Genomic DNA, 24,137 nt, shown 5'->3' with positions numbered 1-24,137 from the left:
CGGTTCAATATAAGAATTAATGCTTTACAAATTGTCGTTCACTACTTCGAATTTGTAGCTTGAAAAATTTACCTATACTTTGAGAGCAAATAACATATTTAGAAAGTTTTCACGAAAGAAGTGATAAAAAATCCACAATTCACGGCTTTTTGTCCACTGATTAACTGAGCAAATACTAAAATCTTCATATTTTCTCCTCTACCATATAAACCATTATAAAGCGCATCGAGTCTTTAAATTCACCAATAACAAACGTAAAATTGCACTTGCATAAGCGACAAGTGGGTGGGGGGGAAATGAGTAATTGCAAGCAATTGTGGCCGCACAAGCAATTAATATAAGAACCTGCAACCTGGCATTGGACAGCGCCGAGATTGAATATCGAACGGATATTACAACAAAGTAGCATTGTTATTGACAAGCGATTAATCTCGCCGCGCTCAACTTCAGCTGCACAGCAGCATTCATCTTTCAACCGCAGTTATTACTTTTTCGCCGGCTTCACCTCTCTCGCGTTCAACGCGTATTCACTTATTAATTGCAATATCACTGATTGAATGCGCTCATGTTGTCTCTGGGACTGCGTTTTATTGCGTAACAGGAGTGGAGTGAAGAAGAGAGTGAGCGAGACCGTGGCTTTTCGACAGAAGTGTTGAATGTTGAAATTATGGTTTTAAGGTTACTTGATCTAGCGAGAATTTAATTTATAGTAGTGTTGAAAATCAAGGTCTCACTGAGTCTGCATTGAGGAAGGGGTTGCCTCTACTTTTGAATAAAATATAATTTTTGTATAAAAACTGTTACAAAAATGTTATTCAAAATATTGGCCGTCGCTAGCTACTACTTTTGACCATCTTTCTGGCAGCATGCGTATTTCGTGCAAATTTCGAGAATTCGGCTCAAAAATTGACATTTTCAGTTGAGAATAAGTTTGGGATGCAAACAAATCTCTACAGATATTTTGTTGGGTTAATGTTGACACAAATTTCCTAGATCGATATAAAACGATTTAATCGATTTAATCAACCAGTACTTGATCCTAGCGACATCTATTGGAAAACGGCGGAATAATAATTAATTTATTATTTCAAAATATTTTCGGAGAGCTGAGGGAGTATAAAACTACGCAGTGAGTGTCTACCTTTCATAGAACATTTCTTGTCGAAATTACATTTCTTGCAATTTCGTTGTACAATTTGCCGTAATTATTTTCTCTCTACTCCTGTTCTTCTAAGAACATCTAAGGTAATTGATATTACTTACGCAGTCAGCACTCTGGGCAGTCGCAAATTTGTGGTCGAAACATAAAATCAGTCGGACAAAAATATATTTGCTTTTATGAGTGCTTGTAATGAATACTTTTTGATGCAGTAGAAGACGTGAATGGCTAAAGTAATGTAATTTCATTACTGTTTTTGTTTTCAACATGCATCATACGTAATGGTTAAGTGTAATTAACGGGTGATTTTTTTGAGGTTAGGATTTTCATGCATTAGTATTTGACAGATCACGTGGGATTTCAGACATGGTGTCAAAGAGAAAGATGCTCAGTATGCTTTGACATTTCATCATGAATAGACTTACTAACGAGCAACGCTTGCAAATCATTGAATTTTATTACCAAAATCAGTGTTCGGTTCGAAATGTGTTTATCGACAAATTTTGTTCAGCGATGAGGCTCATTTCTGGTTGAATGGCTACGTAAATAAGCAAAATTGCCGCATTTGGGGTGAAGAGCAACCAGAAGCCGTTCAAGAACTGCCCATGCATCCCGAAAAATGCACTGTTTGGTGTGGTTTGTACGCTGGTGGAATCATTGGACCGTATTTTTTCAAAGATGCTGTTGGACGCAACGTTACGGTGAATGGCGATCGCTATCGTTCGATGCTAACAAACTTTTTGTTGCCAAAAATGGAAGAACTGAACTTGGTTGACATGTGGTTTCAACAAGATGGCGCTACATGCCACACAGCTCGCGATTCTATGGCCATTTTGAGGGAAAACTTCGGAGAACAATTCATCTCAAGAAATGGACCCGTAAGTTGGCCACCAAGATCATGCGATTTAACGCCTTTAGACTATTTTTTGTGGGGCTACGTCAAGTCTAAAGTCTACAGAAATAAGCCAGCAACTATTCCAGCTTTGGAAGACAACATTTCCGAAGAAATTCGGGCTATTCCGGCCGAAATGCTCGAAAAAGTTGCCCAAAATTGGACTTTCCGAATGGACCACCTAAGACGCAGCCGCGGTCAACATTTAAATGAAATTATCTTCAAAAAGTAAATGTCATGAACCAATCTAACGTTTCAAATAAAGAACCGATGAGATTTTGCAAATTTTATGCGTTTTTTTTTTTTAAAAAGTTATCAAGCTCTTAAAAAATCACCCTTTACAACGAGCCAATCAAGCTGATTTCATTTTATTAGACTTTTACTTCTCTTGCAATTAATTATACTGCGGCGCTTAATTTTTATTTGAACTCATATGAAGGTGATTTTTTTTTAGAAAAAGAGGGGTCTTAAAGCTAATTTGCGGTGAATTTTTTTAGGTAGTGACACAGCGCCTAGATTCGGTGACAATGATGAGACAAGTAGGAATCGGCCACATTAGGAACTCAATCAAATGATAGTGTGGAAGCCTCTATTTTCTTTATTGGATATTTAAAATAAATGAGAAGCCAGGAGTAGTATTTCAAATGCATTCTCTGCTAGATCTTAAGTCAAATTAGCTCTATTGAAGACAATTACACTAACTTTCCATAAAGCAAAAGACAATGTTAAATTCTACCCATATCAGCCTAACAACGAGCGAGCGAGCGCCGCCGAGTGCTCCAAAAATAAAATTGGCACGTGCGCTGAAACACCCACACATGCAGACTCGCGAAAGCAAAAGGCCTATAAATACATAGAACAATAGCAACAAAAGCGAAGACAGCAAATTTCAAGGAAGCAAAGCAAGCTAAAGCGTAGCTAGGCTACAGCAGGCGATAAAACAAACAGCCACAGAAAGAACACAAAGCGCCGTGGAATGCGGAGGAATTGGAGCACGACCGACGCATGTAAACAATGATAGAACCAAAACAAAAACAACACACAAAGCAGCGGAAACAAATGGAAAGACAGCAGTTATTGTGGAATTAAGGTGCGGCTGTGTACGGCTGCAGCGCAAGTGAAAGTGAAAGTGAAAGGTATTTCCAAGTAACTGCTATTTGTTGCGCACGTGTGGCAGGTGCAAAATGAAGTAGAAAGGGGGAAGCGGGCGCATGAGTGTGTCAAAGTGCTGTGTAGTGGGGGGCATAAGAGCAAAGGAAAAACTGTAACTGACAAAAATTAACTTATGTTAAATCGCATACGTAAATTTCCGGTTGCCCACCACACATGCCACACTGCGTACTCACTACATTTTATTTGATGAGCACTTCTTGTTGTTGTTATTATTTTTTTTTTTGTTTTGCTGTTTACCAACGACCAAGTGGGTAAATATTCAATTAGTGTGTGGCATGTTTTTAGGTGTAGGCGAACACTTGTTTTCACAAGAGCACACAGAGTACGTGCCAACACACGCAAACACACACTCTAACGCACATGTATTTGCATTAGCACATGTGTGTATATAAGTATGTGTGTGCGTGTGTGTTTGGCTAAAACATATTACGTGCTCTACCGGCCACAAACCTTTCACCACTCAGTCGGCGCCTCAAAAGCTACTTGTGGTTTCATTGTATGTATTTCGACAATATTTGCACATTTGCTTACGCTACAACAACAACAACAAGCGCAACAACAAAGGAAATGCAAACACAATTGTATAAGCACTTTTCGAGGGGTTAACTTGAAGAATATAAATGGTGTTGCTTTTTTTCTTGTTCACACACAGCAACAACAGCAAAGTGCAAAGGAAAACTTAAAGTGGCCACTTCAATGCCACAATGCTTCACTTGACTTTTGCGAGTGCCTGCAATGTTGCTTTATACCACCTCATTATTATTGTTGTTGTTATTGTTGTTGTTGAGTGTATGCTGCGCTGCGCGTTGTGCCACTTGTACGCTAACTCTCCCATAAACCGCAAGTTGCTTATTTACTCAAGTCCTTGTGTCGATTTGTGGCATTTCAGTTGCTTACCGGCATTTAGCGGCAATTAAATTGTCGCAAAGACAAATAAATTTGATAAAACGCAATTGTAATTGTTGCATTCCGTTTGCTATATTTGCCGATAAATACGATAATGCGGTATTCAGTAAGTTTGAACTTTATTGTAGTCAGTCACGCAGCCAGTCGATAGCGATTACCATTAAATGGTGTATCGAACGCGGTTAGGGTCGGTTGTTGCTCGCTGCGTTGGAGTGTGTGAGTTTTGTGGTTTTCTCCTTAATGAAATGAAGTGTAGTTATTGTTCATATGTTGCTGGAAATATTTAATATAATGGTATTTATTCAGTATTTTTTTTTTAATTCGTACTGAAAACTGTTCTTTTCCCTATCAAAAATAATTGTCTAAAATGTAAACATAACAATATAGTACTCAGAAGTGCAAAAATGCTAAACTTTAATTTAATTTTTTTTTTTTTTGAGAAAATATGAAATTTGTAATTTCCACTGAAATGAAATGCAATTCTTCACAGAATTCGGAATTCCAGCCCTGTAAACAATGCACTGTGGGATATTTACAAGCAATTAAGTCAATATTTTGCATAAAAATGTTTTGATGAACTCGCTTTTATTATCTAAACGGTTTGCTTTCGCAGTATTTCAAATATTCGGCAGTTATTTAAACTCATTTTTTATTTATTTTTTTTTAATAGGCTTGAAAAAAAATAATTTTCAAAATTTGCTTATTTTACAAAGGAATTTATGAACTTTTTTTTTTTTTAATAAAACCAAACGATTACCTTCCTCCCAACCGACGCGTGGGGCGCAATCCGCATACGAGCGGAATTTGCGATTTGGAATTTTGAGTCTACAAAGGCGAGAGATTTTTAAGCGTCCAGTTCTCAAACTGCTCAGCTACAGAAAGAAACATTTCAACAGCTGAGATTTAAAAATTTATAAAAACAAAAGGTTACAAATTTCTGAATATTACTTATTAAGAGAAGAAAAAATAGTTTTTTGATGCTAAATATTGAGTCAGATGGATGAAATTTGCTGGATTGAGAATTAAAATCATGACATATTTGGCGGAATGGTTCGTTTAACTCAAACTTTGTTCTAGAAGATTTAAACTGCCTAGATGAACGCAATGGGACATTAAACTTAATATCAGACAAAAGGAATGAACTACAAACTAAACCATTCAGAAGTTTTACTAGGAATATTATACCTAGCATTTCTCTGCGACTGGTGAGTGTGGGAAGGTTTATAAGTTTTTAACGACTAGTATACGGGGGAAGATTCAATCTGGAATCCCAATGTAAGTGGCCTAAAGCAAAAAGTAAAAATTGTTTTTGAACGGACTCAAGCTTATCAGAATGGGATTGATAGCTAGGATTCCATATCACAGAACCATACTCCAATATAGGCCTTACCAATGTTGTAAAAAGAATTTTAGTAATATACGGATCACTAAATTCTTTAGACCAACGTTTAACAAAGCTAAGAGCACCTTTAGCTTTTAAGACAATTGAATTTACATGAGAATTACAATTTAGTTTAGGGTCCATAGTAACTCCTAAATCAACAAAGCCAAAAACTTGCTCTAAACTGAAGTTATTTATTACATAGGGAGAAGGATCAACAGTTCTACGGGAAAAGCATCGTTTTACATTTTTTAAGATTCAGTGGCATATCATTTTGGTGACACCAGGTAACTAAATTATTTAAATCCGATTGCAACTCAGTCCTTTCGTTATGAGAAGTATATGATTTAAAAAGTTTTACATCATCCGCATATAATAAAATTTCTGAAAACTTAATTACGGAAGGTATATCATTGATGAACAACAATAACAGAATCGGGCCGAGATGACTACCCTGTGTAACCGCTGAGGTGACACTAATTGAATCGGATAATGTATTATTAAATAAAACTTGTTGCCTTCTATTAGTAAGATTTGAGGATACCCAATTAAGAAGTCTTGGTTGAAAACCAAGAAGATCCAGTTTTTGAAAAAGAATTGAGTGGTTTACTCTATCGAATGCTTTACTAAAGTCTGTATATATAACATCAGTATTCTTATTATCCCTAAAACCCATTGACACTTGGTTTACGAATTCAAGCCAGTTTGTTACTGTAGATTTCCCTTTACAAAATCCATACTGAGAAAATGAAATTAAAGGAGAGATTAAGAAAGTTATTTGGTCAGTGACAATAGCTTCAAAAAGTTTGGCTATAGCTGACATTTTAGCTATCCCCCTATAGTCCTCAAGAGATGATCTAACTCCACATTTATGCAAAGGTATTATAAAAGAGTTTTTCCACATTGACCGAAAAATACCTTGTTTAAGAGATAGGTAGAAAAGCTTAGTTAAGGGCAGATAGCACTTAAAGCATATTATATAGCCAATTTATGTTGAAGTTGAATTAATTCGTAATATTCAAACCTATTCTAAAGCTATGTGCTTAATTCTGTTGCGCCTTAATAGCGTAAGGGCCACTCACTAACGCGCTAATTGCAGCAATGCGCCCGCACTCGCATGTTACTCATACGCCATGTGGCACGCTGGCTTATTACTTACTTGCGCTTTGCGTTGATAAGCAAAAATGGGGTCGCACACATTAGCTCTTGTATTGAGTGGAAAAATGTGTTACACAAGCAATGCCATTATTTTTCACTTGCAAACGCGATTGCCAGCTATGGTTGTTGCTGGCAATTGCTCATGTGAAACACATTTGAAAAGGATCAAATTATAAATATACTGCGCCAACAATATTTATGCCTCTACAAACGTATGTAATCAAATATATTTATGTGTGTGCTGTTGTAAATATTTTTTGTTCGCTTGCCTGCTTTAGGGCACACACCTTTTGCCGCTTGCCTTTAAAGCGCCTAACTGTTATGCAACGGGTACTTAAATTGCCATCAGCAGGCGCATATTTACAGCGTTGTTCATCACTTTTCCTCAATTTTATTGTCACAGCTGCGCTGCGCGGAGTTTTCATTTTCCGTTTGCCGTGTTTTTTCGTCGACATGTCGTCATATTAATATTCTACACCTTTCACAAAAATGTGAATCAGCCAATTTTATTACATTTTTTGCCTTGGCAACAACAACAAAACAACACAGTTCGTCATGTCATGTTAGGCGACGTTGTTAAAGCAATGTCCCCTCCCTTTTCATGCATATGTCAAAGTCAAGCATTTACGCACTTGTCTACAACTTGCTAACAGCACATCTGTGAGGGAAGTGTGTACGCGTGCACTTGTTGTGTGTGTGTGTGACAGCAGCCGGAGTGCCGGTGGGCGGGGGTTCAACTTGAATTGGCTAATTTGTAATTTTTATGTGCGCAAATTTTTGCATTTCCCTCAAATTGTGTGCTGTATTCTACTGAAAGTTGTTCAGTAGAAAGCGGTTACACACAAATCCTTGCATATATATTGTATAAGCCAGTTAATGGATCGACTTTGCTTATGTGGGTGCAGAAAAAAATTAGAAATAGAATTATATTGACATGGAATGAAATGCGCGTTGATGTGCTCAAATAAAAATGGAATCTCTTTTACTTATTTTTTTTTTATTTTTACTTTTTTTGCTTAACATCTGCATATCAATAAATAAATTTGCGGCAGCGCAATCAATCACAACGCCTTAGAGTGGCTGAATAATGCGTTGCATAAATAGAGAATATCTACGGAAGCTAGATATCGACAGATTTTTGATTCGTAGAGTTGTCTTCCATCAACTTTTCCAATGTGGGATGGGACATAAAATGGAGTTTTTGTTTAGAAAATAACTTATGAAACCTATGAGACTTGCTGAGTTAACGCCAGTGATTACTTAAAGATACTTCAGGCAGCCCAGCGCAGCACCACAGTTTCGTAAGGCATTAAGTAAATGCGTTTGCTCAGATCGACTTTGGCGCTGAAATTGCAAAGAAAATGATATTAATCAAATGCGCTTCTCAGTAAAACAGCGTTCAAACTTACCCAACTCTGTGCGGCGAGTGTGAAGTAACTATGACATACTCCATCGTTTTGTTCGTCAAGTCATCCAAACGCTCGACCTGGCCGCCAAAGTTGGCCAACACACGATACTCCTCGAGATTTGGCGCAGTTCTAGAGAATAATAATCCATTTATGACACACTACAACAACAGTAAAGGCTTCCAACCCACCTGACAATTTGAAAGACTTGCTCTGTCAAAGCACCATACGAGAAACCGCCCTCCTCCTTGAACGCCCTGAAGGCAGGCGTTTTCTTGAGCGCTGACATGCTCTTGAATATCTGCAGAGTGCTACGTGCCACGCCTCGCTGTCGCTGTACATTGAGCAGCTTGTAATTTGGATTGACGGGCAGCCATGTTGAGTTGCCCGCGCTGAAGCCGGCGTTTTTCGTGGAATCCCACTGCATTGGCGTACGCTCGGGATCACGGAAGTCACAATTGGTGGGCGTGCATTCAGTCGCTAAATCGGGCATGCCAATTTCATCGCCCTGTGATTGAGTGTTCAAAGACTTACTTAAGATTTCCATGGAAAACTTCAACACTTACATAATATGTGACGGATGTGCCAGGCAACGCGTGCGTTACAATTGTCATCATATCAGCGCGTTTTTCACCGATGCGTGTCGCGGGCCGACTGTTGTCGTGATTGCCGATAACCCAATTGGCTGTCTTGTGCCGGGTCCACATCACATCCATCCAGTGATTGGCAAGCCGTTCAACGTCTTTTGCCGTTGCGGTGTCTCGCAGCTGTATAAAGTTGAAATTCATCGGCAATTGACTGCCGACATGTGTGCCATTGTTGATGTAGTCGCTTAAGACTTCGATGGGGGCATAGGCCTCAGCCACCATAGCGCTGCAGGGGAGAGAGACATATCCGTTTAGTGACAATATTTATACTTGCCACATACCAAGTGGACTCACAGTGTGTCGCCGCCATGTTGGCGCTGGAATTCGTCCAAAAACTCACGCCATTCGTAGAGTAATTCGATATTCTCTGGTTGGTCCTTGGTGTAGATGTGTGTGTAGTAGTCGTGTTTTGTTGTGTCATTGGTGAGCCCACTAACGGGCTCATCCGGGTATGTGCCATTCGCTAAACGCAGTTCGTAAAAATGCGGCACTGCGTCAATGCGAAAAGCGTCAACGCCGCGTTCCAGCCAAAATGTCAAGACCTCGATTAGATGGCGGCGCACCATGGGACTGGTGAAATTGAAATCCGGTTGCTTGGATAAGAACTGGTGGAAATAGTATTGTTGACGCTGCTCGTTCCAGGTCCACGCCGGTCCACCGAAAACCGAGTTCTGCACGAATATAACACATGGGAGATCGTGTAAAAGCATGATTTAGTAATATTTGTAGATGGCACTCACCCAATTGCTTGGCGGTACACGTTTACCCGTTTCTGCGTCGATCTTACCATCGTCCCATATATAGAAATCGTCGTAACCATCCTCACGCTTTATCGACTTCTGGAACCACTCACACTCATCGCTCGAGTGGTTGGGCACAAAATCCAAAATGATCTTCAACCCCAATTCATGCGCCTTCGCCACCATGGCATCAAAATCCTCCATCGTGCCGAACACTGGGTAAATTTTCGTGAAATTTGAAATATCATAACCCATGTCAGCCATCGGTGAGTCGTAGATGGGCGATAGCCAAGTGGCCGTCACGCCTATTTCCTTGAGGAACGCCAGCCGCGAGGTAATGCCATTCAAATCGCCCACACCATCGCCATCGCTATCCATAAACGAACGCGGATAGATCTGGTAGAGCGTGGCGGCCTCCCACCAATCGACCTCACTGGCCGCGAAAGCGCTGCAAGCGCAAAGCAAAAGAATTGGTAATACAAGAAGTGACACGGAAGACATCACGTCGGCAACTGAGTGACCATCGAAGCACCCACTTCTGGTTTTATACCCGCCCAGACTAGACTGCTATCAGCCATCAGCTGGCAATGAGTGGGTCATCCTTAAATTGTTAGACGATTGTTGTTGAAGATATAACTATCTTAAGCGTTATCGGTCATAAGCAACATTAGCCATACATACGATTGTTTACAAATATGTGAAGAACTAATGAGAGGAAAACTACTTCAAGCGCCAGCTGAAAAAAATTAAATTTTTATAAATCATTGAAGTTATTCAAGCAATATCTTATCAATATTTATGGCAGCTAACCACTGTGTAATATTTGGGTGAAGATTTTAAAAATTATGAATTAACATATGTGTAATTGGGCCACTCATATTCGTAGGGTGTCTAACAGCTGTAGGTATAATGTTATCTCGCGTCAATTAACTCGCTATCAACTTTCCACAGTTATTGAAGAACAGAACATTTTCATTATTTGAAATACAGTGGCAGTAAGTTTCCAAGACGCTAAGGGTTCCATGAACTATTCATATTATTATCTCCGTTATCCATTAATTAGAATTCTCCTCAAATATTCTACAACCATCACCAACATAATGGGTTTTCAAGAATCAGCACTTAAATTAATGAGTTTTCCGAAATTTTCATTTGAATTCTCCAGAAATGCTTTACTAAAAGTGTTGCTCGTATAAAACAAAGCACACCCTAACAATGAACTTTCTTCCTTAATATAAATTTATTTCTTAGTCTACAATCCAGCTTTAACTTGCATCTCTACTAGCTAAACTTTGCTAGAAACACGTATTTTCTTCTTCTACTGTCTTTGGTGCTTTGTTCTCGGCAACACGAAAACATCATCAAAGCAAGACGCTGAAGTTTCTGACATCTTTCATGCATTTAAGTAAATTAAATTTCTTTATAATGCAGCATGCAGCATGCATTGTTTTTGCCACTGCCACTCGTCTCTCGAAATTTTTTCGATTTTTATGTTTGGCTTACACTTGAACGTCAATTTGTTGCCGAAGAGATTGGAGATTGGAGATTTTGCGCTCGGCAACTTGTGACTAGTTCGGCGAGCAAGCTGTCACGAGAGTTGTATATATATGTGCACACATACAAACCTACAAATGTATATTTGTGGGTACAGTTGTGCGTAGAAAATTTGCATATGCACATTAAGCGCACTTATGTATTTACATAAATTTATATGGTTATATGTTTTGAGTTTCTACTTTGTATTTACATTTCCTTTATCGATCCAATGGGGATTGCGTAGAAATGCGGCAGCAACAGTGTATGTGTGTGTGTATGAAAATATATTTATGAAAATCTCGTACGTACATTTTGCTTTTGTTTTTACTTTTACTCAGCCCATTTTATTGTTATTTGTGTTGAACAGCTGCAACACTTTCAGAACTAGCTCAAAATTACTTGCAACACAATGTTGCACTCTGCAGTGCTTGTGCTTGACATTGCCTGTTAAGAGTGCGAACTATTTATTGACACAAAGACATTCATATCCAGGGAGACTTGTTCACTTAAGTTAAGAATTCTACGAGAGAGTAAGATAGCAAATTATGCAGAGCATAACAGAGATAACAGTATTGCTCTCTGCAATCTCAGTGTTGCTATACGTCATACATTGCTTACTCTCAACTACTCACGTGTATCAGCAAGCATGCCTAAAACATCAAGGTCAGATACTGTTTACCGTTACTAAGTTTACAAATTACAACCGGTCTTACAATCAGTTCACTTGACACTGATCGGTAAGCAATCTAATCTGCACTACTTCAGCCTACATTTCTACCACAAATATGATTTACGATCGGTAGATCCCACTAAGTTCAATCGAATGTAAACAAATTGCTTTTAAATGTTACTAGTAACCATAACGAACTCATACAGTGTTGGCAATAAATATGGGACCAAATTTAATCGATTTAATCGACCAGTGCTTGACCCTAGAGACATCTATTGGAAAACGGCAGAAGCAAAGTTGTAGACCTAATAATTTATTACTACAAAATATTTTAACCAAGAGACTCGCACTCTACACTGGGATAGCGAGTGACTAAAACTCATCTCCAATTGTGAAGTTTTGACAACTTTTCGTCCACTTCAAGGCGCGAAAGCAATCAGCTTCACTAATTTTGTGGTTTCGCAAGCGTTTTCTTTTCTTTCCGGCAAGCGCAAACTAATCTCGCCAAACTTTTTGCTACACCAGCGATTCACTATCAACTTGTTTTGTGATATTTAACTAAAGCTAAAGTTAAATTAGACGCCGTTGGCGTGAATGTTGAAGTTCAAGTCGCTGCTTCTTCCCAACTTCGTCAAAATTCTATTTCGTTTTCGTCTTCTTTGTCGTCTTCTTTTTATTTCATTTGCATCGCGATAGCGAAACTAATCAACGCCACATTAACGGTACATTAATTCACGCAGCAGCAGGCAAGCAGACAAGCTACTAGCAGAAAGAACTTCTTAACGCACTTCGCCGCTACACCCTTTCGGCCGCCACTTTGGCCATTCGCAATTACGCAGATTACTTGCGTTTATCTCTTTAACTCAATCGCATGATGGGTCATTAAATAAATAACTGTACAAGCGAACTCATCAACGCACGTCGGCGCGCTACTTCAACAAGCTTTGCGCCTTTTTTCTTCTTTTTTTTTTTGCTTTTTTGAGTTATTATACTCACTGACACTCACACCACTTTCGCTTTCACGCCGCTGCCGCTGCCGCTGCTGCTGTGTGGGTGAAATAATAATCGCCTCGCGTTATTATTAGGTTATATGCCTGTTTGCGCGCGCGCGTGCTTCCGAACTTTATGGCATAACATCCATCATTTACTTGATCTCAGCACATTATCTGCTTCAAAGGCGCTTCAAGCAGGCTTACATTACCATGCTTGCTGATTGTGTCCGCGCTCGCAAAACTTGTTTATTATCGTAGGCGTTTTGCGCTGGATTAATGCCAGAAATTTCACGTATCGTTAAGTATTGGATTTTTGTATAGGGAATCATTGGTCGTAAGCCATGCTGAGGTATATATATAGTGTGCATGAGTGAAATATGAAAAAGCTTTGGAAGTGGCTTTAATTAGTAATAAAATGGCTGCATATTTATATATTTATAGAAATACTGAACACCTTTAAGCTCTCACTTATATGATACATGTTTAGAACCTCCCGGAGTTAACCAAACCTTATGAAATAAAATATAATATATTAAAATGGAGTGTGTTAGTATGAAGTTCTTATGAAGTGTCATTAAGAACCTACTCTTATACTATATTATTTCCTAAACTAATGCGGTATTCAGTGTTCTCCATAAAGCAATACCTTCTATGATCTTACTCTCTACCATCATATTCATTTGAACTCTCATTGCTAGCACCATTTTCATACATTGAAAATTATATTTCACTGTTTTACTTTTACTCACGTGCTCTTAGACATGTTTTTGTCTGTGTATTTGCATAGTTTTTTGCATGCACTAAGCAGATACTCATTTGCGGCGCTGACAAATTGCTTCATTTCGCATTACGCTCCGGCAAATTGCGCTCATATTAACACAAAAATGTGCGTCCTATGTTATTATTGTCATCGCTATTACTCATTTAAGCTTATTATCTACTTTTTCTGAGGGGAAGATGATTTTTTACAGGATAAAATAATTTCAGATGACAAATTGTTTGTAGACATATAAATTGTGGATTATTTATTTGTACATAACCCAAGAAACCAAGTTTGGGTCACATACTTGTCTATATGCGCTTGGTGAGCTATCAACGCAATTTGTGTGATAATCTTATTATTCTAACCAAAATTCAGGAATGTTTTTGTGTGTACGTTGTTTAGAAGATAAAAGCAAAATGGAATATAACAGGCAATGATATTAGAGAGTATAAGGCTTAGGGAATATTATTATTAAATTTGAAAGTTTCTTGTGTGTTTTCTAGAAAAAGAATTGATGGAATTTTATTTTTTTTTAATTAAAAATCCTCACATATATTGCAATAACTACAATTTGAGATCTCTGAAACAAAAAAACAAATATTTCATAGAATACTCTGCTATTTGGTTATTTGAATGATATACATATATATTGGTCTACAAAATTTGCTACCGCCGTTTTCCAATAGATGTCTCTAGGGTCAAGCACTGGTCGATTAAATCGATTAAATCGTTTTATATCGATCTTGGACATTTGTGTCAACATTAACCCAACAAAATATTTGTAGAGATCTGTTTGCATCCCAAACTTATTCTCAACTGAAAATATCACTTTTGGAGCCGAATTCTCGACATATTTGCGGGAAATTTTGCTTTTCTTTTTTAATTCCAAGAAACGTGCGGGCTGATATTTGTAAACCTTTTTATACAAAAAAACTTAAATTTACAAGAAAAAAAGGCGAAAGTTGTAGACCTAATATAAAAAATTAAAATGTTGAAAAATGAACTTGTCATTAATTACAAAAAGTGACCAATTTAAGGTTCGAATTAATAAATGAAAAAAATAAATTTTCCAGAAAAAAATAAACACCTCTAAAATTAAAAAAAAATATTAAATCAAATTATTCAAAAACATGCCTAAAAAGAAAAAAAGATGTTATCACAAAAAATCTACAAAAAGTTGAACAGTGTAATAAGTGACAAATGAACTGAATTGTACATTGCAAATGTATAAATTTCGCACATGAAAAGCATATGGGCTTCCGTGCAGCTGCAAAGCCAGCTAGTGAAAATTACAACAAAAAATATTAAAATCTGAAACGAACTAATCAACTTACATAGACCTGTTTGAAGTCCCAGTAAATGCCAACTGAACGTGCGCGCTCATTTAAACAAAGGAAACGTAAATACACCGCCCTCAATACCCAAACATATCCATTGACACGAACACAATGCAAACACAGCAACAACAGCTGCAAATCGAATACAAGATAATTACGTGCAACGAAACTCAAAACGGTGACGCATACACACAACACCACAACAAACTGAGTTGAAAACAACATACCGTTAGCATATTTCAATTAACTTTGGTTTACGTGCCGAGCACAGCCTGAAAGTAGGCAAACCAATTTAGCAACAAATCAAAGACAAACAGCCGCACTAAGCAAGCGCTGCCAATGAAAATGACACCAAAATGCGAAGCAACGGTGTGCCGAGTTTTACGAGTTTACCTCTTTGTTGTTGTCTTTGTCATGTTGCCCACCGGTCGATGTCACGCCCCGCTGGCTGCCGCAACAACAGCGGTAACGCCACTGAGCGCTGGCCATGAGCTGGACACTGACGCGGCAGCAGCAGCAGCTGCAGCAGATAATCTTAGCAAGTTAATGAGCTATGCAAGTGAAAATGATGAAAACACGGCCAGTGCGCAAGTCGTAGGCGATATCAATGAGCAGTGGGGCACAGCGCCGGAGATGGCCACAGAGGCCGAATTCGAATTGCGTTGGCAGCAAATGAAAGCTAGGCAAGTGGAGAGCTTCATCGGCATGGATGCGAAGCAGCCGTCGGCAGTTATATATAGCCAACAAGAGCAAATTAAGCAAGCAAATGTGAATGGACACAGTGCGAGTGATGATTTGGAGCAGCCATATAGGCCGTTGATAATTGGAAAAGGTGCGCAGAGCTCAGCGACGCTGCAGTTGGCCACCGCACATCAGCATAAACAGCAACGAGTTGGGCACCATTTGCGGCGGCCGTCCAGCCGCTGGCAGCACAAGTCAACAGCAGCTGACGTGCAGTCCCGGCAGCGTCCGCACAAGCACAAGCGACACGGCAACAATGCACGCCATCTGAGGCAGCAGCATCAACAACGCAAGCACAAACACAAAGCGAATCACCACAAGCGCAGGCAATATGCGAGGTCCGATAGCCGACACAGGCAGCACAAACACCAGCGCCATGAGGGGCAATCGAAACGTAAGCACGGCGTTGGGACAGATGTGCGTAAATACCTGGATGCTGATGGGCAAGCAAACAACAGAGCGAGTGCTGAGTTTGAATTTCCTGCTTCCATTGAGTTTGCTGAGACACACGATTGGCACTATCAGAACGACGACACCAATAATGACGGCAATGCATTGTGGTACAACGCTGCACCAGCAGACAGCGAAGAACATGCAAGACTAGCGAATTCGTGGGAATTCATGAGTGAAGAAGGTATGAATGCGCCGGATGTGATGCCGGGAAGTATGTTGCACGGAAATTACACCTATCTAACGGAGACAAAGCCAGCTACAGGCCAACACGACTTGCATGTAAAACCAACACAACAATACCTGCCTGCCGAGGCTGCAACTAAACAACCAAAACATAGCGTTGTGGCAATCGACAGCCCACCGTTGCGGGACATCGAAGCCACACACAGACATGAGTCCGTCTTCGGCGAACACACCAACAAATGGCAAACCTATGCGGCCGAAGCCGAACTGCATGCAATGCCGCGTTCGGGACGTCATCGCGGTCGACACACCGCACTACCGACGCTCACACAGCTACCCTACACAGCAGCCGCATTCGGTCGCATTGGCGGCGGTGGCAAGGTATTTCGTTCGCTGCCCGATTCGGAGGATTTCAATTATGAACAACATGTGCAGCGTATGCTCGCCATACAACCGCAACGGCATTGGCCCGTCAAGCGCGAGGCCATCGTCGAGGGAGACGTCATACTCGGCGGCCTAATGATGGTGCATTCACGTGAGGACACCATCATGTGTGGACCAATAATGCCGCAAGGAGGCATACAGGCGCTCGAGGCCATGCTCTACACCATCGATCGCATCAACGAGGCGGGACTGCTGCCGAACATCACGCTGGGTGCACACATTTTGGACGATTGCGATAAGGACTCGTACGGACTGGAGATGGCGGTTGACTTTATCAAGGGTAAGTTGTGGCGATTCTAAGAAGGTGTCTGTAATGAAGACAAAAATTTCTTTCGAAATTATCTTTTCCTTAGTTCCGAACTATAGCGAAAGAGATCTTCGTATACCATCGAAAACCTTCCTACAAGCATTTTTATTTGCATAGAAGAAGTAAGCTTCATAAAATAGACTGTCAGCATGTGGCAAGCTAGAAGCTTATACACCTCATGAGCACATTTCCCTATTCAATTTAGAAACTCTTAATTATTGCACAATAATTTCGTTAAATGCTACTTTTCACTCTTCTATATTGCCATGAGTCTCAACAAAAGCACCACAGCGCGTTGTCCATGAAGCGAGTTCCCATGAAAAAGCAATAACAGAAATCTGCTCTGCATGCTACAGAGAGCACAGCAGCTCACACAGCAGCTCACACAGACAATTTCTCATAAAATGCTGCATCATATTTCGCTCTTCTTGCGAGCAGCCATAACTTTGCACAAGCAGTGATATTATGGAGATTAGAAAGACATGAGACATGAGACATGAGAAACGACGCTGAAACATTCATGCATGTAATGCGATAACAACAAACTAATAAGTATGGCGAGCACAACAACAACAACAACAACAATATGAGCATAGATTTTGTTGTCACCAAAACGACAGCGTCGAACCTGCTACGCTGTGGGCCACAGTAAAGCTGGCGAATTTTGTTCGGCTGCGGTTGGCTTGCAGATTCGATTTCCCCACGCGTTTATGCTGCCATTGTATGTGTAATAGAATATTTGTTAGTGTTTGTTTTTGGCTTGAATATTTGTGTAAATAATAATATGTGTTTACATGCTCATGCTGATGCCAATACGTATGCATAGATGGCTCATATTCATTTGGCGAACAACACTCAGGACTTTCTTTCGGCAATTCACACATAGAAAATAAGAACAACAAAAGCAAATTGTTGTAGTGATGTGTTAGTGAATTTATGCAAGCGTTGGCATTTGTTGTGATTTGGCTAATTTCATTATTGGCCCAATTGATACTAATGCGCGACGACAAGCCAGCAGCTCAGTCAGTGAACTCAAGCTAACTCAACTCATCTCTTCACATCTCAACTTCGAGATTGGCTTTCTTCAGTATCTGCTACAAGGTGTCGATGTGTGTTTTTTTGTTTTTTTTTTTTGCCTTGGATATAGCCGTCGCCAAAGCAGCTGTGGTGTGAAAAATTGCCATTATTGGCACTTTGCTAACATGAAATTGGCACATCGGCCACTTTGCGCATGGTTTATGTCACAGTCATACGATATACTCGTATGTGAGTGGGCGTTTGTTATTAAAAGCTTTTTTTTTTCTACGCTTACTTTCACAGATATGCACACAGCGGCAGTCGGCAAGTGCTTGTGTATTTGACATAAATTTCATTTTCGATATTTACACGAGCATGAGCGTACACTCGGGTATTCATGTAATAAGCATTCAATGGGGGTTTCTTGTAATCATAGTCGATCGCTGCGGCAGCCGCGCACACGCTAGGAAATCGCTTTCATATCAGTTTTTATTAGCCTTAATTCAATACTTTGTCGCGCCAAAATTTCCTGCCGGCCACTAAATTTGCGAATTTATGGGTATCAAGCAACTGCCGACTCGGTTTTGCAGTCTTGCGTCAAACAAAGCCGCTACTGGCCGTCGCCGCCTGGCTGTGCGTAGATAAAACGGCAAACACATTATTCATGGCTGCATCTTTCCGCTGGTTTGCCTCTATCCGCCTAGTGTTTTCCCCAGCGACGTGCCCTGCTTTTAGCCGCACGTCCAACAATTTACTCGGAAGTGCGTGTGTGCGAGTTGGTGTGCGTTGGTCTAACGAGCTTTTGCGATTACAATTGGGCTGCGGCTAAGCTCGCCACACATTGCACATGTTCCTGCAACGCGTGGCGGGTCTGTGTATAGTTAATTTCCTTTTTATTGGCAACTGGGAATACGCTCAACATCGCTGGCTGGCTGGCTGGCTGGCTGGCTGGCTTAACGCGCTCTCTTCTTTTTTTTTTGTTGTTTCTACTTCGCCTCAACTAATTTCAGTTAATATGACCTGTGGCATGTGGCAGGTTAGTGGCTGCGGTCACAGCGTAAACTTTGTTCAATAAGTGCGTTGTTGTTTTTCTATTTAATTCTTGTTTTATTTTTTTTTTGTTTTCAATTGACTTGGCAAGTTTTCCCATTACCATTTGACTTTGCCACTACTTGTTTGAGATTTCCTTTTTAGATTTTTTTTTAATTTTTTTACTTTCTTTCTCTCGTATAACCGAGCACAGCAAATTTTCTCTTTATTTATTTATTTCGTGCACATTTTTGTTTTATTGTTGTCTCTTTATGTTGCCTACTTCGTCGTTCGCATTTCTCTGCTGTTCTGCCTCGCCATTACCGTTTTAATGTGAAATTAAGTTCGCCTAATGACTTGTGCGAAATCACTGCTGTGTAATGTTAGACAAATAAAAAGCGGCAAATCAAATCAAGATAACATGAAAGAGGCAATCTAGATAAAAACAGTATGAATTAGACTGACGTAAAAAGTAGCGAAAATAAATATAAAGTGGACGACTGAACTTGTGGAACACATGTATTCTCTAGAGGCGACAACGCAGTTTTGATTTTCTGCTGCTAACATTTCTGTTGTATGCCTTTTGATTTGACTTTTTTGAGTCAAAATTTGATGAATTTCGAATTGCTGTATTTGCATATCTACAAATGCAATGTTATTTTAATTAATTTATGCAATCATTCAATCACTGCAGCATGCAATTAGCACGACTTGCCATTTGTGTGCCCAAGTCTCGTAGCTTAGACTGTCTTGCGTTTGTCTTAATGCTCAGATTTCACTTGAATGTTGCTGAGAAACTGAATGAGATTATATTGCAGCAGCTAACGCTTCACTTGTGTCAATAAATCGAATGTGTGTCTGTGTATGAGTCTTGAATGCAGCTCAGTATTCCAGCATTTAGCAGCTTCAATTGCATACAAATGGTAATCAGATCTGCAAAGTGTTATTGAATGTGATTGAAAATAATTAAATACAATACTCACAGAAATTCCTTGGGCATATATTATTTTAATATTAATTAATTCAAATTGAATCATTTCATTCACACATGAAATAATTATTGAATCAAATTCTGTTTTCAAGATTTGAACATTTATTGCATTCGACTTCAAATATTGTATGTATAGGGTGCATTTTAAGAGGCACAGAACTGATGATTGAAGGAAACTGTTTAAAACTTTTGGGAAAGACAGGAAAATCCGGAAAACTCCTAACGGATCACCAAGACGCTTATGTTGCAACAAAGCGCTTGGACTCTGTAATAAAGTTCTTAGGTTGGCTAACATCGATTCCAGTCACTTTGCTGGGTTCGCCGAAGAAATGCCTACCGAGGTGCTTTAACCTAAGTCTGGCGAATGCTGCACATTGAAGAAAGAAGTGCTTGAACGATTTCTCTTCGCCTTCCTCCAAACAGCTTTGGCAACTAGCGTCTGACTTGATACCTAGCCTCGTCGCGTGTGTGCCTATTGGACAATGACCAGTAAACACTCCGATGATCGCGGAGAGCTGAGCCTTACTGAGCGATAGTAGCTGCAAAGACCGTTTTCGATCCACTGTGGGCCAAAAAGACCACGCTACTGCGCAGGTGCTGGTTGTTCTCCAGCGCTTGGCGAGCTCACTTACAGACAGTGTGTCCAAATGGACCACGGACTGCCCACACGTTTCCGTCAATGGCGTCAATGTTGCTAGGTCCTCCTCTCTGGTAAGCTGATCTGCTTTTGCAGTTTCCAACGATTCCGCGGTGACCGGGTACCCATACAAGTCGGATTTTAGAGTAGTTCGAAGCTACTGATAACCATGTTGGTTACTCCCTTACTAGCTCAGAGCGTACTCTCATCGATTCCAAGGATCAATCGGCGTAAATACACACCTCTCTGAAGGATGCCGCACTTCGAAGCAGTATATATACTGCTACTTTGATGGCAGCTACCTCAGCCTGAAAGACGCTGCAATGGTCTGGCAGCCGAAAACTGAAGTTAATTAACAACTTCCGACAGAAAAATATTTATGTTTTATACTATTTATAGATATTAAATAAACAAATCAGGTTTTATACAATAATATAAATCCTTATATCAACTGTATTAAGCTAAGGTGATGGAGAGCAGCGTCAAATGACCAGCGGCGAGTATGCACTATATTAACAGACGTCTAATGAATTTCAACAATGACCTGCAGGCCTGCTGCGCCTGAAGTATGAGCAAGAGCAAGCTGCAAGTAATGAAAACAACCAAGTGATTTACATACAAACACTGCCGTTGGTGTATGAAATACTCGAGAAATTCTTAGTTAGAAGAAAGCTAACAATGCAGCACATTTATTTTTATTATTTTAGCACGACAATATTGAAGCCTACACTTGCGTGTACAAACATAAGTGAAATGCCACTGCAGCTGAAATGCCTGGGCATATTTTTACAGGCATTTCGATAAAATCTACAATGTTTTTACTTGAAAATAAACAGAATTTTTGCAAAATATTTTACGGCGCAATGCAAGGCATTCGCTTTGGAATTACTTTGAAGGTCGCTTTCTAATGGAATTTAATGGCATGCATGAAAACTAAACAATTTTTGAAGCCGCATAGGAGAGTAGGAGTTTGTGGCAGACACGGCGTATGAGTAACAAGTCGGCAAGAGTCAAATGGTTGGCGAGGCGAATAAAATGTCACTTAGTTTGCACTAACTACAAGCAATGGAAATGTTTTTACGTGCACACACATATAACGGCATATACTAACACTAACGGCGTTGTGTGCGGTCTTGCTTGCGGCATGCCAAATTGAATTTCAAGCGTCTGGGAGCAGCTTTAATTACATTTGTGGTTACACACAAGCAATTTTCGTGCGTTACATATAAATAAACACTTCATATAATACTGGAGCAGGCACTTAAGCTTATATGCAGCCATAAACAATGTGATCACAAAGCAAGGAAAGGGAAAAAACGAATAACCAAAGTTTATGGAAACAAGTCTGCACGCGTCGAAGATAGTTCAACACTTTTGCTTATGCACATAAATACAGACAAATTTCGGTTATTTGCTTCCACAGCCAGCTTAGTACTGGGTAAATTTTTAGCTTACAAATACACAGTGAAATATTTTGGTATATTTTAGAATATTTTCCAATTAAAATGTTTTCAGCATAACTCCAATAATTCCTAAATATTAAATATCATCTTTTACCTTTAGAATACCCACAATTTATTTTCATTTTGCTTTGCTTTTTGCAGGTTCCATTAGCAATATTGATGATGCCGAATACCACTGCAACAAGACGCAGGTGCGTAAGGTCATTTCCGGTGTAGTTGGCGCTGCCTCCTCCGTAACATCGATACAAGTGGCAAATTTGCTGCGCCTCTTTCGAATACCACAGGTGAGTTGTAAATAAAGAATGTTGTTTGAAAGAGGAAAATGAAAAAAAAAATAAAATATTGCAAGCCTAATTTAGTAGTAACGTCTTATTTGGCTTAGCTATATACAGCTTTTTGTGTGACTTATGTTAATATTATCAGTTAATATTCGAATAAATTAAGATATGGAGCATTAGATAGACGCTGAAGTATACGAACAAGTAATTCCTGCTTTAACTCGAAAATTAAAGAACTATAAATCACTCATACTTCAACCATGTCCTTTAAATTTCAACTCAATTTATGGCAGTCACACTAAAAGTCTCTGCTTTAAAGCTGTTAAATTATCCAATAAGCTCGTTTACCGCGAAATTTCATGCCAATTTCATTGCTTTCGGCATCACATTTCACACCAATCATTGGCACCCAGTTCAGTGCTTTTATTGGCAGTAAATGCGAACAAGTATATTAAAGGTCACTCATACGCCGTGTCACCACGACGTGAAATAAGCGTTTCATTGCGTTCGCATATCTTCAATCGCGCATACTGTGCACCATACACCATCGTCAACGTCAGCATAAATGGAAAATAATAAAATTTGCGAGCTTATCGTGCGCTTGCTGCGCTCTGCAATAAGAAATAATAAAGAACGCTCTCGGTGGAGTTAAAAGAGCAAATATAACGATTTACAACACACATATGAACTTGCAGTTAACTAGTTTGCTGTTGCTTACACCAAAAGTTAACTACGGTTAACCTTGCATTCTTCGCTGCCCTTTAGCGACTGCAAGTCAACAGTAATTCGCTTGGACGGAGGGTCCAACTCATTTTTGTAAGCAAAGCAATTTGCTGTTTTCATTGCACGTATTGACACAGAAAGCACACTTTCAAGTGCTGCGGAAATTCCACAGAAATGCTGCAACATTTTATTGGTTGCTGAACAATGATTTAAGTATTGTTTGTAAATATGCTGAAAGCATTGTTTTGCTTTATACTCGCGGTCTTCCTACTTTCTCTGGCATCGCTAACTCTCACTCAATTCGCAGCAATTCAATTATTATCGCAGACTTTAAGGTTTATTTGCGTAGAAACCGTTTAATATACGGTAGTTTGTGCGAGTTCAGTGCTAAATGGCTTGCTTAGAACTACTCAATCCATTTCTAAGTTCGGTCGTACAGTGCGTATACGTAATATATATGGTTTAGAGGGTCACACTCACTATCAATGCTCATGCAAGAGGGAAATAAATGCTTTCATTAGCTTAAACTAATATCAAACATAAGTCAATTCTCAAATGACATTACGAACAATATTTGGAGTATTCCAATTTTCTATCAGCTCATAATTAAATTGATGTAGTAACTCAGTCAAATAATTATATGTGCATGAACTTTTTGCAAAAAAAAAATTAAAGATTACAAAATTTCAAAATATTTCTGAGTATGCAGGTTGGTTATTATTAATATATACTATATAAAAAAAATCAAAAAATTAACAAATTCCAAAATATTTTTAAACTATAAAACAGAATTGAAGTTTAGGCAATAGTAAATATTTATTTATTTGTGCATTTTACTAATTTTTCCAGTAAAGCCCATGCATTTGAGTTTAACTCTTTTTTTTTTAAACTTAATTAAGCCGCTTAATCAGAGCATTAACTACTGACTGTAGAATAGTTATGTAAATATTGGCAAATTCTTGCTTTATGGCTAATTTAAGGCGACGTACTGTCTCAAACTGCTTGCCGTTTTGGAAAACAGGAGCAGAGAGGTTCCCCCAGAGATCCTCAATAGGATTTAGATTCGAACTCAATGCTGCACATTGTAATACCGGAATTTTTCGGTCATTAA

At 39.2% G+C, this 24,137-nt stretch overlaps 2 protein-coding genes across 3 annotated transcripts in view; one reads left to right on the top strand and one right to left on the bottom strand.

The window, feature by feature from the left end:
* The window catches only part of LOC105213483 (metabotropic glutamate receptor 2), a 192,501-nt gene that overhangs the window by 145,184 nt on the left and 23,180 nt on the right, over positions 1-24,137 (top strand). The window contains exons 2-3 of one of the 2 annotated variants that reach the window (XM_054233138.1): positions 14,497-16,861; positions 22,167-22,309. In XM_054233138.1, coding sequence (XP_054089113.1) covers positions 15,100-16,861; positions 22,167-22,309 — 1,905 coding nt within the window. In that variant the 5' untranslated portion in view covers positions 14,497-15,099. The remainder of the gene's footprint in view (positions 1-14,496; positions 16,862-22,166; positions 22,310-24,137) is intronic. The other variant, XM_054233137.1, reaches the window with a different exon arrangement.
* On the bottom strand, positions 7,671-9,994 carry LOC105219793 (maltase A2-like). Its single transcript, XM_011196946.3, has 6 exons — positions 9,463-9,994; positions 9,017-9,393; positions 8,642-8,948; positions 8,267-8,583; positions 8,079-8,207; positions 7,671-8,013 (listed from the first exon to the last, which is right to left on the bottom strand). The coding sequence occupies exons 1-6, from the start codon at positions 9,961-9,963 to the stop codon at positions 7,941-7,943; spliced, it is 1,704 nt and encodes a 567-aa protein (XP_011195248.2). The 5' UTR covers positions 9,964-9,994; the 3' UTR covers positions 7,671-7,940.

This window comes from Zeugodacus cucurbitae, chromosome 6 (genome assembly GCF_028554725.1).
Source record: "Zeugodacus cucurbitae isolate PBARC_wt_2022May chromosome 6, idZeuCucr1.2, whole genome shotgun sequence".
Classification (NCBI taxonomy): domain Eukaryota; kingdom Metazoa; phylum Arthropoda; class Insecta; order Diptera; family Tephritidae; genus Zeugodacus; species Zeugodacus cucurbitae.
The sequence above is the reverse complement of the archived record's forward strand: the minus strand, read 5'-3'. Positions and strand labels throughout refer to the sequence as shown.

Coding starts and splice junctions, on each gene's coding strand:
- LOC105219793 (XM_011196946.3), bottom strand. CDS start 9,963: ATGTCTTCCGTGTCACTTCTTGTATTACCAATTCTTTTGCTTTGCGCT. Junction 9,394..9,462: donor GTGTACCGCCAAGCAATTGG/GTGAGTGCCATC, acceptor ATATTCGTGCAG/AACTCGGTTTTCGGTGGACC. Junction 8,949..9,016: donor CAACATGGCGGCGACACACT/GTGAGTCCACTT, acceptor TCTCCCCTGCAG/CGCTATGGTGGCTGAGGCCT.